This window comes from Pygocentrus nattereri, chromosome 4 (assembly GCF_015220715.1).
Source record: "Pygocentrus nattereri isolate fPygNat1 chromosome 4, fPygNat1.pri, whole genome shotgun sequence".
NCBI lineage: Eukaryota > Metazoa > Chordata > Actinopteri > Characiformes > Serrasalmidae > Pygocentrus > Pygocentrus nattereri.
In genome coordinates, this window is record NC_051214.1 from 35,027,996 (window position 1) to 35,047,793 (window position 19,798).

Genomic DNA, 19,798 nt, shown 5'->3' on the forward strand with positions numbered 1-19,798 from the left:
TCCCTCACCCAAAGTTATTATTATGTGAAATATTTATGTTTTGGCATAAAACTTTTTTTATTGTTCAGATGTACAATTTTATCATAATCAACATTATACAACAATCAGCAATAACATTAAAACCACCTCCTTGTTTCTAGACTCATTTTCCATTTTATCAGCTCCACTTACTAGGTGCACTCACACACACACACACACTAACACGTCACCACCACCTCAGCGTCACTGCAGTGCTGAGAATGATTCAACACCCAAACAATACTTGCTCTGTGGTGGTCATGTGGGGGTCTTGACTGTCGAATAACAGGTTAACCAGTTATGCAAAGAAACAGATGGACTAGTCTGTAATTGGAGAGCTACGAAGTGTGTCTGTGGTAAGTGGAGCTGATAAAATGGACACTAAATGTAGAAACAAAGAGGTGCTGTTAATGTTATGGCTGATCGATATTATAAACAAATTAAGATCTGTAAGTTCACTGGTCATTTTGGTCAGTAGCTAAAATGGCTACATTTGCATTGTAATCATAATCCTAGTTCCTGTCACCACCACTATAAAGAAATCAGACAGCACATTTCTGTAAATTTCACATCAAAGCATTCTAAATGACTGTTCACATACATTAATTATGCAGAACTTTGCCAATTATTTCCAAAGCAAATAGACATTTTTTGCCTCAGGAGCAAAAACAATAATAGCAATGCTGCCCTCTAGTGGATGAACATGTTAAGAATTGATCTTTTTCTGACCGAAAAAGCAGAGAACATGACAAATAAACTTTTGGAAACATTTCTTTTATTCAGGTTTTGATTTGTGATTGTCAGTGCACCTTGGGTTTAAGCATAGTTGTGTATCTGTGTTCACTGTGTGGTTTGATAGCTGGTTTATTGAGGTCTATTCAGTGGAATGTGACAGTGGAAAGGTCACAGTCTGTAACAGGGGTCAAACACAAGGTGCAACTTTTTTTTTCTCTTAAATTCATCATTCAAATAGAACATATCAATACTGACAACACTCAAACTGACCACTTGTTCAATCACGTGTCTACCATCACCAATCCCAGTTGTAAGATATGAACCCTATTAAGATGCTCCTTTCATCCAGTGTGGGACTATATCAGTAAAATAATTGATCGTTGTTATATAAAACTCTGTAACACAAAAATGTGGGCTCTCTCGAGCAGAGTTAACATAAGTGATAAAATTCTGTTTGGATAAGGATTCTCTCTTTTGGGGCAGCAAGGCGTTTAAGCATGGCGAAATACTCAGGATAATGAAAAATAACATTAAAGCAGACACTGCACTGGACTGAACTAATTATGAATTTCATGCATCTTGAACACGTCCCAGATCTGTGTTCTCCTCTGAGATAAAACCCTGTTGTGAAAAATGGGGGGTACTAAATTATACCAGCACACACACATGCACGCACAAACAAACAACCACACAAACACACACACACACACACATACACACACACACACACACACACACACACACACACACACACACACACACACACACACACACACAATCTCGAGCCCTGCTAACAGTGCCCTGTGCGTTGAGCATATAGAGACCCTGGGAAGAGTGTAAACTTTGACTTGTGTAAACCTGAGGTCACCCATTATCAGTCTGCAGAGGCCAGAGGAGTTAAAGTGCCCTTAGCAGGATAAGAATGGGGGCAGAACAGCATTTCTGAGACTTTTGGAAGACGTGAAATTATTTGTACCAGAGCAATGGCCTGCTACAAGACACAACCGCACTTCAGCCTGAAACACGGGCATTTAGGGCTACAGTCACATTACAAGCCTTACTGCTCAACTCCATTTTCAACCTGGATGGTTCACATTCATGCTTCTAAGTGATCTAGATCTCTCTTTAAAGGGAAATTCCAGCCTAAATCTAATATTTAACACATTATTTATGTATTCTGTAGCACAGAATTGTACTTCTCAGCCTCATCCGATTGACAGAATTCATTCATTTATTGTGTTTTTGTCTATTACTCACTCACTTAATATCCAACATTCGTTGCATAATGTAATGGCATCATACAAATTTTTGGGAATCTCTACGCCGCTCACGTGACACAGCACTAAATTTGGTTGTTAACACAGTTGTTAAATGTAAATTAACTTGGTTGGTAAAAGTAGGGTAAAGGAATCATTCAAATATCCACACCACAGCACTTGTAGTCTGTCAAGATACACTTCCACCTTCAAGATACATCACAGGGTCTTCTTCATCTTTAGACAAAAAAACCTCACTTTAGAGACTGCTGTAAGACCACTGTCATGTTTACAACAAATCATAAACAACAACAAATGAAAGAACTAGCAGTACAAGCCTTCAACACAAAACCTATTCGCTCTGAAAAGCTAGTTTGCTGTTCATAATTAAGGTGAAAAAGGCCAAAAAAGTGCCACATGTATTGCTTTAAGAGCCATTACCAGCACTAACTTCAAGCTATGTGCTGTTGCAGCACTAACACTGGATGATAACAGTAATGTGCACATACAAAAACACAAAGTCCAATCTGATCTTTCCTATTATGGTCGCATGGTCTTGAGTCAGATGCGTTTTCGGTCTAGAATCGTTATGAAAGTGGCTCTGATCTGGATTGCAACAATCAGATTTTTGCATTCACACAGCTCTGAAAATACCACACCCATGTTACACTGAGGCAGTAAAAATGGATTTCAGCTGCTTTGGTCTGGTAATGTGAACGTAGCCCATGTCTACAGTTGCAACAGACTGAAATTGCTACAACCAACACTTTTGAAGTTGGTCATAGTCTCAGACATAAAACTAAGGAATGTGTTAACTGGGTGGAAAGAAGATAAGCAGAACCAGTTTCAGTTCGAGCCAATTTTTAGTGGCCTACAGTGGCAGAATAACTCAGGAGTAATAGTAAATGCATACTCTTATTGGCACAATGCATCAAATATCAAAGAACATGTAAGCCCTGATAAACAATACAGGAGCAAATTTAGCAGATGTGACATGTGTCATGACAACAAGCAGGAAAATGTGAAAAATGAAATGTTACCTTTCTGTTAATATAAAAATATGTTAAATTGAGGTCTCTTCTCTTGCGTGTGAGGTAAAGGAGAGCTTATCTATCTTTACACCCTGTAATTAAAAAAGCTTTCTCATTTGATCAGCTTATCTAGGAAAAAACAGAGATGCACAGTGCAAGGCCTGCATTTGTACAGGTGATTTAGTGGGTGAATGTGTTTTTTTTTCCAGCTTTAAGGTAACCAAAACAATCAAATACTATCAAGGAGTGCAGTGAAGTTTAGATAAAAATATATACGACTCATTTAAGATCAATGATAGCACCAGGGAGAGCAGAGATATTAACTAAGCACTGGAATAGTACATTCATTATACTAGTCATTGTATTCATTTATGGGATTCCTATGCCATTTTTAGAGCATGACACAGTGAAGCCTACTTACATCAGCTGTGAACTCTCCAGGATTCAAATCATATTTGTACATTAAAATAATATTTATATATATTTATATATATAGTAAATATACTGCTATATGTGAAACAGTTGTATATAAAAAAATCTGACCTTCGGTCAAAGTTTAGTAACACAATCATGTAGAAAAATATGACATCTTGACTTTTTCAAACAACTACTGAATATACTGCAGCTACAACTTCTATTCTCATTTAAATGCTAAAACAATCATAATAATACAAAGAACAATCTAAAAAAATTTAAATAAAAAAAAGAAGAAAAAAAAAAAAAGAAAATCACAAGGGCTACATTGCTCACGACTTGGCAAAGCCCTTCGACCCAAAGCCGAGTTCAGCCATGTTTAAGCTAGAATCAGGTAGTACACACTTGAGTCATTGCATCTCTCAGTTGAGCTACAGCTTAATTCTAGTAATGCTTATTGCTTAAGATGAGTGTTGAATCGGGGGTTATCTTGTCTAGTGTGCAGAGTGAGATGAAATCACAAGTATGTACTGAGAAAGGTTTAGTGGCCATAGATTGGTAAAAAGAGGGAGTTCAACAATGGACTTTGACTCCACAGATTAAAGGAAAGATGATAGATCTACAGAGTAATTTCCTATGAATACCCACATAGTCAATGTCCTTTTTTCCCTTTGTTATTTTTCTACATAAGTTTGAACACAATTTTGATTTGTGTAAATTCCATCATGGATGGACCAATAGAAATGCTCCAAAATTGTTTTGCATTATATAGTGGAGAATGACAATATTCTTTTGTTCAGTGATTGATCATGTTTCTGCAGCATAGCTTCTGATTTCATGTCTTGAGACTTCTGATAAAACTAAGACACAAAACAAAGAGAAGATGTGAGTGGACTCACCAGTTACTGAATAAGCATTTGGAGAAAGTTAGGTATCATATGGTAATTCTGGACTCAAGAGGTACTTTCACTTTCATTCTGCTCCACAGATTCCTTCTGGCACTGTCAGAATAGGCTACATGGGTGATATCAATGAGTATGTTGGTAAATCTAGCTCTTGATGAACCAATCGCAAAAAAAAAAAAAAAAAAAAAAAAACAAAAAAAAAACACTACGTCCAAAAGTACACACCAGCAATAGTGAGGCAGGAACTGATGTTGGATGATTAGTACTGGATCAAAAATTCCACTCCAACTCATCCCAAAGGTATTGGATTGAGCTCCATCACTCCAGAGAACACAGATGTACTGCTCCATGGCCTCAACCTGGACGGTTATACCCATTGGTATAACCTGGTAATTGGTATACATACATAGACCTTAGGCTCATGGGCACTTGCTCCAGAGCATCCCATTCTATTAACAATGCTTTTTCATGGAAACTGTACAAGCTCTTTGTGAACAACTAGACACTTGTGTCAGCTAAGAGTGCACCTTAAAGAAACTCAATTCACTAATTAGAAAGGGTGTCTGGATACTTTTGGACATAGTGTACAGTCAATAATAAAACTGTCAGTGGCAATCTCGAGTGCTTTGAGCACTTCTAAAGTTTTTTTAATCAACCTCTGCGTCCACTTCAAATATCACTAAACATGAACCACTGCCCTTGCAGCTCATCAGAATATGTTAATATGGCTTGAGCAAAGGATTACTATTCGGTCAGTGCCAAACTGAATCCAAGAAGGAAAATGGGGCAAACCTTTACAAGATTTGGACCAGGCTAACTCAGGACAGTATTCAGAGGTAGAAACCACATACAAAGTTAAGTGTGCACATACTCTAAAGAAGCTATGGCAGATTTGCATGTAAATTACAGCATGTCTATCTACAGTATGAACACAGTCGTGAGATAGGCACTGGTCTCCATAGCACTCCTGTCCTGCTTTCTACCCTCTTGTGGCCACCTCATCAATCTATGGGCCCCTGGAAGATGAGGCGAGTGAAGCCGGGGCTGCCCGACAATGGTGCGGAGCAGAAGGGGCAAGCGGGGCGGAAGGCGTGGGTCCCATGGGGCAGGGGTGTCTCGGCCCAGTACCGGGCCGTCCTCTCCGAGCACACATGGCCACAGGGCACGAAAGCATGAGTGGGGGCACCAGCGTCCATGTAAAAAGCCGGTTCGCAGCCAAGCCACAGGGGCACGTAAGGCCCCACTGTTCGGCACAGGGGGCACTCCCGCCGCCCGCCCGTGCCCCCACTTGCCCCTTCCTCCCGGTCGCGGGTGCGTTCGGGCCTCTGGCCCCAGTCGTGCCTGCCATGGACGTGGCCGCAAGCGAGGTAGGCCCAGGGCTGGCGCTCCTCCAGGCTGTGGCTGCGAGGCAGGCTGGGGAAGGCCAGGGTGCTCAGGCCCACAGGGCACTGCGGCCGGGCCGCGTTCAGCTCTAGACGCAGGGCATCCAGGTGGCGCAAGGTGGGTGCTTTGAGTAGGCCTTCAGCAGTGCGCCACAGCAAGGTGGCCCCACACAGGTCCACCAAAGAGCCATCCTGCAGGGCACTGCTCTCACCCTGGGCCTAGTTTAGGGCATAAAAATTAATTAACAAAAACACCCAACAACCAAGAAATTGCAATAAAAATTCTATACAGATCTTTCATAATATCTGTGGCAATTACAGTAAAGAGAATAGCCATGTGTGCTGACGGGGACATGGGAGATGAGTCATTCTCAAAAGAATAGAAAATTGTAAGGTACTTCGGGAATAATGCTGTGCTAAAACCTAAAGTGAAGGTGTCACATCAGCAGTTTAGCTATCTACCAATAACAGTGTTTCAATGTACATACAGCCGATAGGATGTAAGGAAGCCTAATGGCATGTTCAGTCATTGCCCACAGCTTCAAACATCAGCTATAAGTTTTATTTGCATGATCATATGCAAAAGTTTGGGCACCCCTGGTCAAGTTACATATTTTGCTGATTAAAATAAAATAACACTACACAGAACACATTTTTGAACATTTTAACACACAATTACTGTTTATTTGATAAATGTAACATATCAGGATAAAAAAAAACATAAAATGTGCCACGTGCAACGTTATGGCACATGATACACTTGATAAGCTTATGTTTCCTGCCACGCCAATAAGATAAAACCTGAATATAAACAGTAATTGTGCACTGAAACTGCAGTGCAACTACGATGTTAACTTTTCACCTAGAACATCAACTGAGGCTGCCCAAACTTTTCAATATAATTTTGTAAGTGTGATTGCTAATTAATGGTGATTATTTATGTTATTACATATATCTGCATAAATTATGCATGTATTAAATAATAAAACAATATAAAAATGACAAAAATGTCCATGGAGTACAGTTAAAATCACAAAGATAGGACAAATGTAATGGAGAAGTTTCTTTTTTCTTTTTTTAAAGTTAAATGTTTATTTTTTTTAACTGCATTATGTTAATGTATTATGCATACAGTGATGGTTGGCCACAGACACTGACCAATGGCATTATGGCGTCTAAAGGCCGACAGTCAGGCTGTTTTAGGACTCTTAACCCAGTAAGGTTAAATTGTTTTTGACACTAGAACTCAATGTAAACAAACTTAGGGACTTTGAAAACACTTTGAGAAGAACATGCAGTCAGCTTTGTTTTACAACATTCTGTGCTAAAGCTACTCCTGTTTTTTTGTTTTGTTTTTTTAAATCCTTCATTTTTGTAGTCACCAAATATATTCTTAGGCTGTTTCTCCATGACCTGTATCTACAGAGACTACTGAGGGACAGTATTGAGGGCATTACTGTATCAGCTAGGTTGTGACAGTGTTTACCAGTTGTCCACGAATGGGGCCGGATCTGGTCTCTCTCAGAGTGTAGACATCTCCACAGACAGAAATCTCCCTCCACATGCCCTGCTTTGACTCTTCTGGGAAACCCTGTGGATGCATCACCAGCACTCCATTGGTGGTAAGCCCATCCATCTGACCATCTGTGTTCTTCCATTTGGTGGCTTTTTCCTGCAGGAAGAGAGTGATCATTACATGTATGATTATAGATTTGATATTTCAGGCACTAGCATTTTATGATGTAAGAAGCAAAGCTAAAAAATAACAAATAACACTTTGTTAAAGTTTTTGAAGAATACCAACCCCAAGGAAAATGTTTTTAGAAGAGTCGAAGCCAGCTGCATAAATACGGGCAGTGTAGGGGGGGTTCCGTTCACAGACCACCCTGCAGGCAAAGCGTGAGATGGTGCTTGGGGCAACAGAAGAGTCTTCACTTTCTTTCGATCCACCTGGCGTATCAGTCACCACAAAGTCTATGGGGCTTTCAGTTGAGCGGCCAATCTAAAGGCAAAGACAGAACAAGTGACTTCTTATCATTTTCTAAAAAGCTTACATACTGTGTACTTTACACACATCTTACTTAATAGTCAATCTCATCTTTAAATGTGGAGTCTTTGATGAAAACTAGGCATCATGTTGTCACTGAAAATGACGACCACGTTACAAAACAAATTATACATGAAATGTTTTAAAAGTACTGTGTGCTGGTAACCTTCACACCCCTGGAGAAGACACCACTATTAACATTACTACTACTACTAATAATAATAATTATTATTATTATCTTTATTTATATAGCACTTTTCATGCCAGTGGTAGCTCAATGTGTTTTACAGACAGATGATTAAGCTTAACAAGAACAGAAGAAATTATGAGTACTAATTTAAAATACTAATTTAAAATCATAAGAAAGACACAGGTCAAATGAAAAGACAAATACCAAGAGACGCAGTTTTAATTAAACGGCCAACTAAAGATACACATTTTTTAGCTTCTTAAAAGTGTCTAATAAAAAATGAAATTGAGTTCCACAGTTTAGAAGCATAATAACCGAAAGAGTCTCTCCATGTATTCCACATGTGTCAAACTCAAGGCCCGCGGGCCAAATGCAAGAGTTTAAAAGATCTGATTGACTGCAATCTAGTGGCTTAATGCCGTCGCTTCACAGGTAACATAATCGCGGGAAATTGTGGGAAATGGAGTTTATGGTCAAGTGCCCTTGAGCAAGGCACCTAACCCCCAATTGCTCCCCAGGTGCCGTGGATAGGGCTGCCCACTGTTCTGGGCAAGTGTGCTCACTGCCCCTAGTGTGTGTGCTCACTAGTGTGCATGTATGTGGGTGCTTCACTGCATGGATGGGTTAAATGCAGAGGTCTAATTTCACAGTGTGCAAACACAGTGACAAATGGTTGTAAATTGAAATGATTAGATGTCTTGTTGGCAAATTCATCTACTTTAAGGTGCTCCCATTTATTGATACAGCTTGCAGTCTGCATGAACTCCACAAAACAACACCGACAATAGAATTGGACACTCTGGCACAGCTGCACAAGAGACATGCCCAATGCCAAGAATGAGCAAGAGTCCTCCTGTACTGGGCTGTGGAGATGTGAATTTGTGTTCTCTGGAGTGAGGGAGCTCCATCCAATACATTTGGGATAAGTTGTAGTGACATCTGTGATCCAGAACTAATCATTCAATGTCAGTATCTGACCCCACTGATGCTCTTTTGGCTAAATGCAATCAAATCCTCGCAGCAATCTTCCAACATCTAGTGAAGAGCCTTCCCAGAACCTAAGAACCTGTTATTGCAGCAAAGGGAAAAACTCCTTATTAAAACCCCTGATTTCAGAAAAAATGTTGGATAAGCAGGTGTAAACTTATGGGTATTCAGTGTCTGTTGAAACCTAGTTACAAGCAGGGGTGGGTAGAGTAGCCAGCACCCACACTTGTTACTTCTGTGAAATAATGACTCAAGTAAGCAAGTTCAGTAGAAGCTTGAAAGTAGTAGGTCAAAAAACTACACTAGTAGTTCCTAGTACATCTAGCTACATCTATCAGGAACAGAAGTTTATTATGTGCTTCTCCTTTTGAAGAACTGTGGGTTTAAAATTAAATAATACATTTCAAAACACACTTTGTGACAAATCACAAAGCCATACAGATGCTGTCAACAGTTTAACATAATGAAAACTTAGTGACTAATGTAAAATGTGATTACTTTCCCCTCAAAAAACATTTCTTCTGAAATATGGTCTTAATATGGAGTTTATCCACCCCTTTGATGCAGTAACAGTCTCTACTCTGAAAAGACTTTACATTAGATGTAGGGACATTGCCATGAGAATCTGATTGCATTCAGCAACAACAGTGATCATGTATCAGCAATGTTTAAAGCATTTTAGCACTTTAAAGTAGCTAAATTACATTAATAAGAATGGGTATCTGGATACAAGGCTTAAAGCAAGGAAATTTTCTGTGCCTGAAAGGTGTTCAGGATTTAAGAGAAAGTATAGAGGACATGGTTGTTCCCAAAATGAAGAAATGAATTAATTGAAAATAACCATGTTTATTAACAAAACAAACAAATACACAACAACAAATAGTAACAATAAGAAATGTACCAACAATGTATGGTAATTGTATCCAAGTCCAAGCACAACTCTGAAAGCCATAATGAATATCCAATATGTGTATTCTTTAAAGTTGTCATCAATAATTTCTCTGTTGGTGTGTAAACAGCATGGGTGGCCTACTGTTGTCAAACGATTACTAAATTAGTCCAAAAGATTGTGACCATGACATGAAAACAAAATTAATAGTTTATTAATTGCAGGGCCTTTTTAAAATAGCATGGTTTCTTATGACATGATACATATATAGCCATATCGTCACTATGAGACAATTAAAAAATCTACAAGTATATTGTCCATAGATATGCAGCTTTATTTAAGCAATAAGCCATGAGAGGTTGTGCTTTTCCCAGGGTGGAGGGGTGGCTTGTTCGGTCACTTATCACTGTACATAGAGGTTATTTCATGAACTTTTTCACATTTTGTCATATAATAATGAACATATAATTGCATAGCACTGTTTAATGCAAAAGCCCCTGCTTTAGAAGTACTTTTTGGTCACCAAATTACTACCTAAGTCTTATATAGCACCAAACTAACAGTGCTCCTTTTCCTACCCTGGGGCTTCTCTAGCAGGAATTGAAACAATACACACCAAGAGTGCATAATATAGCTAACAAATAGCCATTTGGTATTCAGCCACATCCATATCTGACAAACAAAATATTAGAATTTAAAAACGTACATAGCACACATAGAGTAAAAATCTGAGATTTAGCCTAAGTTTAATGTTACTTAAGGTAGATCTGACAAATACGGACAAGTGTTAGCCATTCAAGGGACGTTCTTTAGACTTTTATATAGTCATAGTAGAGTAAAGTATATCATAAGTACTTTAATCCAAGACTGTGACATTAATGAGGGAGTTGTTTAGCGTAATTGCTGTATTTTAGCTGGTTAGCTAGCTGACGAGCCTAGTTCTAGTTAAGAATGTGTGTTGTCAGCCCCTCAGTTTAAACAAAAATGGATCTTTATATCATCAATATGCTTGGTGGTCAACACAAGCAGCATTACAGTCAAATTAATCCATTAACAGCACAAGGGTTTTTCAGTTGTTGTGAGGTGGTCATAGGTGTGTATATATTGAGTATTTTAAAACGGCTGCAAGCATGTCTCAGTCAATTGGATTTTAGGACCAGAACTATCCATTTTATAATTATCTATTTCTTTATCTAAAACATTGTGCAACACGTGCCTGAGTAACTGTAACTAGTTACTACCCCTAAATAAAAGACTATCAGGAATTCTCTGCACATCAATAATTCAGAAATTAATGTTGGTCTGCAGTTCTTGGGCCTTCCCCCCAGTGACTCCTGGGATAGGCTCCAGCTCCCGTGACCTAGAAGGATAAGCGGCTTAGAAGATGTGTGTGTGTGTCTGTGTGTGTCTCACCTGGAACATATCTGTGTCGTTGTCATGGCAGTATTCCACCACCACAGTCTGATTCCTAGAGAGGGTGAAGGAGATACTGTGCTGACCCCTACTGTTAACAGCCTAAAAGAAAAGGTCAGACCTAATCATTAATTAAACTCAGCACTATAGTGAACACCATTATATCCAGAACACCCTATACATTCTTTTAAAAAAGGGACAAAATGACTGATTTTAAATGAGCATATAAACAGCCTTCAAGATAAGCCTTCAAACTAACCTACTAACCTATTAATTCTACTTGTCTATCTACTCTCGTAACATTAAGCTACACACCTTGCTGTCTTGAGGGTTACTGAGGATGTGCACAGTGCTTGGTTTGACACCATTAGCCTTTGCTCTCCTGTACAGAGCAAAACGACTCCTCTTCCGACCTTTATCTCCTCCAGGAAGGGAGCCATTGTACCTGGAGATCAACAAGAGGCATTTATTTAGATAGATATTTAACCTAAAAGGAAATTAAGAGCTAAACTAGCAACTTCATACACACAATTACACATACTACACATACACATCTTTAAAATGTATTTATGATTAATTGTATTTACCCATGGCCATATAACGCACATTTTTTTTCAATTAAGTGTAAGAGAGTTTTAAATAGAGCCAGATTATTCTTTGTCATTTTCTTTGCTCATGTGTCAGTACCTATTATGGAAACATTACACAAACTCAACGAATAATACCTGAAATCATATAAATACTATAAAATGTTATGCCCCAAGGTATTATTTTCCATTTTATTCCAAAGGAATGGCAATTGAGTTTCTCCTTTATACAACTAAAATCCACTGAAGCAGACATATACAAAGAGAAGGCTGTCAGAAACGGAAACAAAGCTGTTATTTTGTCTTTAACAACAAAGCCTTTGTGCTATAACAAGTCTTGGGTGGCGTTACCTGGCCAAGCAATGAATGCCACCACACATGGTATTAGTAGGAAACATGTCTGATCTAGTCTTAGGCTCAGTGGTTAGACTGCATACCTTCACAGAGTAAACAGGGGGAATTCATTGCCAGTTCTTGGAAAATAAGGCTATGAAAAACTTTCAGTTAAGAGGTTTTGAGATATTTTGAGCCAATCAGATGCACGTGGCACCCATAATAGGTATAGAGGGCTTCAGTGTCCTACGCGCTCCACTTCTTAAAAAGATCTGAATGCTTTGTACACAGTAACTCAGTTTGGCATCCAGGCTCTACAGCCTGCAGTTTGCTGCTGATGCCACAGAAAGACTCTTTTGTTCTTCTTGCAGCTATCAGTGACAAACAGCACAACTGAGGCGAAGCATGGAAAACTGATGAGATATTCACCCAGTAAGTACTTTAAGGCCCCTAAAGACAATCTTAACCCTGCCCTATGAGTTAACATATTCTTTGCAGTAACTTGAAACAAGTTAGATTCCATTAATAAAAAATCTGAGTGAAAAACATAAAAGGCAAAGGCAGATCAAATGTTTAAAATCGTTTCAGATAGGGCTCGGCAATGAGATGATGGGTAATTGTTACCATGACAAATTACATTTGAGTATATCATGGCAATAATTTTTGAACAACTGCATGTATAACAAACATTTATTTAGAGCAATTATAGAGAGCCTGTAAACAACATGGAAACGTCAAAATCTGTACAGTAACAAAGACAAAAACTGGATATCAGCCTATTGTACTGTTATCTTGTTTAATTAATTTTTATTACATTTTCAAATACCACATTTCTGGAAATTATACAAAGTCACTATACTCAGTTTTTCATGGCCATTTTTAAAAGGGCCCTTAAAATGGGAAACTGTGTGTGTGTGTGTGTGTGTGTGTGTGTGTGTGTGTGTGTGTGTGTGTGTGTGTGTGTGTGCGTGCTCAGCTTAGAGAATTTTAACCTCATCCATCTAAAGTTTTAGGGAGTGTTTCAGCCTGGCTTTTTGAATCAAGCACAATACAGGGCAGTCAATCAGAACAGAACTTATTTACATATGTCAGTGTTAAAGTTACAGTAACAAACACAGCCTGTTCCATTCTAAAGAGATAGAGAGACGTTAGAAAATGATCATGTAAAAATGAAATAGAACTGTATTTGGCACAAGAACTCATGGAAGCCCTAAGTGGACATTAGGGAAAACAATAAAACATAAGTTTATAGGATATGGGCCTTTAATTTGCCTCTTCTGTTTTGCTAGTGCATTTTATCCATTCTAACTTGTTTACAAACGTCAGTAAAGGTTAAATATTGTGATACAGACTGTGTATTGTCAAAATGTCTCCATGTACTGTTATGTTATATTTTTGCCATATTGCTCACTCTTAATTTCAGGCTGCTGTGTGATTGATCTAAAATGTCTGCATGGTTTGAGGTGAGCAGTGGTGCAAATGCATTGACTGTGGCCAGACTGGTCAATGTGCCAGTTCAGCAATGCACGGTGAGACAGCAGAGACAGAAGAGCAGCACAGCAGAACTAGTGCTCGCATGAGCGCGTGCGCACGCACACACACACACACACACACACACAAACCCAATCTGATTGAAAACAATCGGATTACAGATTCAGAGTGAGGTGTTTATATGCTCACTCTATTCAACAGTCTGATGAAAGTCTTCGTTTACCCGCCCACTACAAGAAATCTGATGCAAAATGACGCGCAAGCATGGAGTACCGCTTAGAGCAAACGTTACCATGACAGCGAACATCACGTGCTTTAATTGCTTTAAACTGATGTCAGACTCAGAAAAAACGTCCTTCACATGCACTTATAAAGGAAGACGTCGTGCTCTGAGACACATAAGCTGGACATCCATCCCACCGCCGTCTTTTTAAAGATTAGTGTATTAACTTCGTCTCCTCTGCAGACCAGTTTCGGCTCTGCCACGTTGAACGTTATAAACCTGTCACTGTGACGCGCCGTGCATGCGCAGTACGTATTTACACCTTCTGATTGGAGTTTAATCGGATTCAGGTGTTTACACGGCTGTTATTCTTCTATTTAACAGATTATTTAGAGGTTCACCCACCTCGTTCAATCGGATAGAAATAGTATTCCAAATGGCCTCAATTGGATTAGTCTATTCCGATTGAGGTGTTTACATGGGCATATTCTATTCCGATCAAGCTATTAGCCGGATTATTAACGGATTATCAGGCTGCATGTAAACGTGGCTGGTGCTACCTGATATCCATTCAGCATTTGTTTCACTCAAAGCTTTGCAAATTCACACAACATGTAGTTAGAATTGTGGAGGTGCGCATGTAATGACCTTTACGAGCAACGCTTTTCCAGGAACCCTTTCTCTGGACCTCATTGGGGATAAGCTTATGTGCATCTTCACAGAAGTAGAAATCAGCCTTATTTCAGACAAAGACCAGACAACTAGTGCAACCTCATGGGCAACTCATAGAAATATTCAAACAAACTTGAACACTTAAGTTGGTAAAACAAATTAATGGGGATGAGAAATCGAAATGTTTCACTGCTTTCAAGTCCACATGGTACTGAAACCTCTTTATATAACATAATACATCACACTAGTGCAAATATCTATGACCTACATGCCTGCTTAAAGTTGTCATTATACTGCACCTCTCTTTCCACAGAACAAACTGGAGCACTGTGTGCCACCTCAATTAAACCAATACAATTATTTATACATCAATTCATATACAACATAGTCAAGTGGTACAGAGCATAATCTTTTGTCCTTTTGGATTTGCTTGTGTTTCATGTTAAATTACATGAACGTGGGTGAAATAACATTTAGGGCTGAGCATCCTACCAAAATCCAGTACACTCACTCAATACGCAGCATCAACCAATGAGTCATTAGTTTCGATTTCTGCTCCACAGTATTGCTTGGACACGTTCCAGCACATAACTAGATTCAGGCTACCGCTCGAATCAAACTCACTTTACAATTGAGTTTCAGGGACCGCATGGTCTGATCTTGGAATACTGAGTCTGACAAATGACAAATATGGACGGCTGTATTATTTAGGATGAAACACAACAGTGTCAGCACAACATTAAACAACAAAGAGCTGCATAAAGCTAATTAAACTCACAGCAGGAATACTCAAACTTTAATTGATCCATTTTATTTGTGTTCTTTGTGAACTGGTTTAGTAATGTTTTTGAAAAAATGTGGGAAGTGAACATGACTGCTAGCTTGGCACCAACCTAAGCCTGAAATTTCCATAGAACCACTAGCAGAAATTAGTACTATCATGGCGGTTATACTCAAGCTAGACATAAAGTAACAATGTCTACACAAACACTGTAACGTAACGAAGGCCATGAAAAGTTCATGAGATGATTTCTCAGATTTTTCTTTAAATTAATTTTAAAAATTACTTAAAATGCATTAAATGAAATTTCCAGATATTCACACATCCTAATACTGCATATTTAAACTGTCCTATTAATCTCCTTTGCAGTAAGATATTGAGAAATTAAATTGAGACATTTTTATGCATTTTTTTTGCCACATTATTGGTCGAGGATTAAAAGCATATAATCATAGGCCCAGACTACATCTGAAGTAGCAATGCACTGATACCTACTAATTTTTCAGACAAATATGCTTTTTACTACTCATCAATAACAAGTTTGATACCATACTAAGTGACCTACTTAGAATTAGGTAGTTGTCAGAGTAAATGAGTGCAATGTACCTTAAAAACTAAGTCATTAAAATCTATCTGATCTTAAATGGCATGCACTAGCTTGCTATGCTATATTATTTACCTTGGATCATGAAGCAGTGCAGTGGAGAAGAGTGGGTTTTAGTCAACATCAGAAAAGCGCTTCTCAAAAGCTGTAAACTAAGTACATTTCATAGTTTTGCTCCTCAACCGTCTCTTTCAACAGTCTCTGTAGCACAGGGAGAGTTGAAATCACATCTGTGGCTAATCCGAGGACCTCATGTTTCAAGTAGTTGTAATATTTTTGACTGGATGAGCTGTAGTTGAAGTTCTTCTAAAGCCAGATATACATTACAATTTTAGAAATCTTGTTCTATGGTGATCGTGTACAGACAAAGTCTACGATTTATATGCTCAAGCTGTACGAAAACGCTTGGTCTGATTAATATTGAATCAAAATAATACAGTCCATTTCTGAGTACTGAGTAAACATGCTTTGCTCAGATAAATTGAGCTACAGCATTTCTGCTAACTACTTTTTGCCTCTGTTTTGCTAGCCTACATGACTCCGCATTGGGGAAGTGGTTGTGTCTAAGTGTTAAAAAAACAAGCTTAAATACCACAGCCGAATTTCTGGTGGGAATATGCCAAGCCAGTTTAAACTTACCAAAGACTATGCAATGGACTGGCATGATGTCAGCAACACTTCTCTGTGTGAGCAAACCCTCATTCTATGCCTGCTTGAGTCATTTGTTCATTAGCATGGCAGTGTACACTTGGCAAATCAGGTATCAGCAGGTTTTTTGAGTTTTTATGAGTATGAGTAAAATAAGCATGGTATCAGGCTGATACCAAATACATCAGAATTGATGCATCCCTAATGTGAACCTGATGGTTTACTGAAACTGACCTAGTTCTAAGGTACTACTCTACAGAGAAAACAAAGACATCCAGACACAAAACAATAGCGAATTTCAATACCATTGATGACCAAATAAAAGTGAGAAAAAAAAATCTGGATTTCAAGAAGCCTCAACAAAAATTATGCAGTGACTAAAGAAACTGATGAGAAGTATGTATTTCCATTCAGTTCGACTCTGAATAGAGGGGCGCTCATGTCTTGAGTTTTACAGCTCTAGGAAGTTATGGTTTCCTGTTTACAAAGAGACATTCATTTGCTTATGCTCCAGGAAAATACTGACTGTAATCAGGCAAATATTAGTTATTGACTTTACATGAAATACACAGTTTTTCCAAATATATATTTATATATATATATATATATATATATATATATATATATATATATATATATATATATATATACATATATATATGAAATGTTTGCAAGGAGATACAACAAAGTGCAATACATTTTTTGGATCACAAGGGAACATAAATGAAGTGGTTCTGTACCATTGATAATGATGTAAATGTGAATGAATAAAGTGTAAAGCCATTACTTTTCCTTACTTTTTGCTTCATAGAAATAAACTGTGGGCACGTACAGCCTCAGACCAGATGTAGCTATAACTATGGTATTAACACATATGAGTTAACTTTCCCAGCATTGCATGCATCACAACATGACAGAAGACCCAATAATTGGCAGTGCAAACCATGAATTCTGATAACAAGTGGGACTGAAGTACAGTGGCCACACCAACAGGAAACTTATACATACTTAGAACAGGCCATGCTGGCCTATGAACACATTAACTTTAACATCTTAACAAGCACTAAATCACTGCAGGTTTATCTTGTTCTGCAAGATGAACATCAATAGCAAATATAGCAAAAACATGCTGCCACCAAAGGACAAATGTCTTTCAAGATCCCATTACATGTATACTTCCCAGTGTAGAAGAACATTTCCCAGAATAGAAGAACTTTGTCTACCATTTCCAGGCTTGGTCTCATATTTATGATGCAATGTGAGAACACTGACCTGATGTGTTAAACGTAAGAGGCCTAAAGTGATCCCAGATAAGCATCCTGATGAATGTGGGTCCAGGATTATGTCCCAGTCTTGTACTATGTAGTAGTTTGTGTGGTTATGGGTGGCTAATATAATGGTATTTTATTGTTATTATGATAATTATGCCACAATGCACTTTTCTGAACATATTGTGGATATTTTTATTCCAAAGAAAGCATAAATTAGTTATGCTCAACTAAACTTGTATAAACCAGTATTCTAAATGTAGTGAAATAGTATGTACAATTTAAGTGCATCAGTTTTTGACAGCTTTTTTTAAATGTGTTTGTCTGTTCCAATTTGTCCATAAACCACACAAAAACAAAATATCATGCCGTATATTGGCTCTTAGAGCACTGTGACAGTATTTCTTTGCCATACTGCCCACCCTTATGTGTAGTATGCTGTAGAAGAGTGTAGAACCTTAACCGTTTCTTCTCTTCGAGTTCATGTATTTTGAAGCCCAGGGTATTTTAGTAGGCAACCACGACCAGAACCTGATCAAGAAGTGCCAATAGCACTAACATCAATCTTTTTTTTCTTCCTTTAGAGAACCAAAGCCTTTAATAACTGAGCTACAGTCTATCATTTACCCTCACAAGTGCAGCTCAGCTGTTCTTGCTCAGGCTACTTCTGAACACGCTGCTAGCTAACGTTCCAGCCGTCTTTCCTGAGCCATTCCCTGAACTCTAACACAGAGGAAACCGTGAAGCTCAGAGGATAGCTCTCCTCTAGAGGAAGGCTAAGACACAGGATAGCCATGTGCACCCCTGAAACTAGCTCCTACTCACCCGAGTATCACCAGTTCGCCGTATTTCACCGGATCTTTAGAGCGGGCATGTTCGTCCTGATTCGGCGACAACATGGGACTGAAACGCGTCGCTTTCGTTCGCTTTCCTTATGATAAACGACCAGATCCACCGTTTAGAGCCACGAATAAGTAACTTAACGTGTCGAGTGTCGATGGTCGTGTCCGTTTTAAGAGGAGGATTTGCTCCAGATGTGGTAGGCGGATTTCTCTGGGCACATCGCCCTTTATGAATTTGTGCGGGAAACGTGGAGCAGTTGAGCAGCAATATCCGAACCAAGTCTGTCTCAGCGGCGGAGGAGGAAAAAAAAACAGCTCAGGGCAGAGTGGACTGTACCATTCTCAACAGAGGGGTGCTACGACAGTGAGATCGTCTTCTAGGAAAAAAGTGCTCCTTCTTAAGCCATTGTTAGCTATAATTATTTAAGTACACACCTAGTAACAACTCCACCCTCGTAGTATCCAGAGAGAAATATCTCTATACGTTATGTAAAAATATTTCCCAGCACGACGTGTCCCTCTCTAGTGGACTGAATGCTGAGGTCTGAGTACGAAGCTTGCCTTTAACCATTACGTCAGTCTAAAATAGTAAGCTTAAGCAATGGAGTATGTGATAAAAACGCTGCGTGCGGTTGAAGAAATCTTTAATGAGAGCGAGTAAAGCATGAGCTTAGCTGCTTTATGCTAGCAACATGTTCAAGCAACTTTAAGCCTCTCGTTTCAGTAGTGGCTGCACGGGTAAGTTGAAAACGAGGAGGTCCATTCATAGAATCGTAAAACGGTCATCCGGGATAAATGCTGCGTTAGGAGAACTTTTATGCCTATTCTAACGCAGAGCGGCTGATCATTTTGCCTCAGCGCTACACATGGGTGTTTCTGTCGGTTAAAGCTGAGCCAGTTACTTTGATAGTCTGATCTCATCTTGTATCAGGGCTACCCGTTACAGCTAAAGCTGCATTTGCACATGAAAAGAAAAGGTTGTCCACTGGGAGGCGCCCGAACTGATGAACACATAAAGCTCTCAATGTCCACGTTGGACACGTTGACATTCACTCTGTGCTACACACTGGGCTGGCTTTGTG

At 38.9% G+C, this 19,798-nt stretch overlaps 1 protein-coding gene across 1 annotated transcript; it reads right to left on the bottom strand.

Moving 5' to 3' along the window:
- Window positions 1-776: 776 nt before the first annotated feature.
- LOC108410474 (E3 ubiquitin-protein ligase pellino homolog 2) lies at window positions 777-18,991 on the bottom strand. Its single transcript, XM_017681564.2, has 6 exons — window positions 18,700-18,991; window positions 11,583-11,712; window positions 11,268-11,369; window positions 7,546-7,743; window positions 7,228-7,413; window positions 777-5,960 (listed from the first exon to the last, which is right to left on the bottom strand). The coding sequence occupies exons 1-6, from the start codon at window positions 18,771-18,773 to the stop codon at window positions 5,361-5,363; spliced, it is 1,290 nt and encodes a 429-aa protein (XP_017537053.1). The 5' UTR covers window positions 18,774-18,991; the 3' UTR covers window positions 777-5,360.
- Window positions 18,992-19,798: the final 807 nt, after the last annotated feature.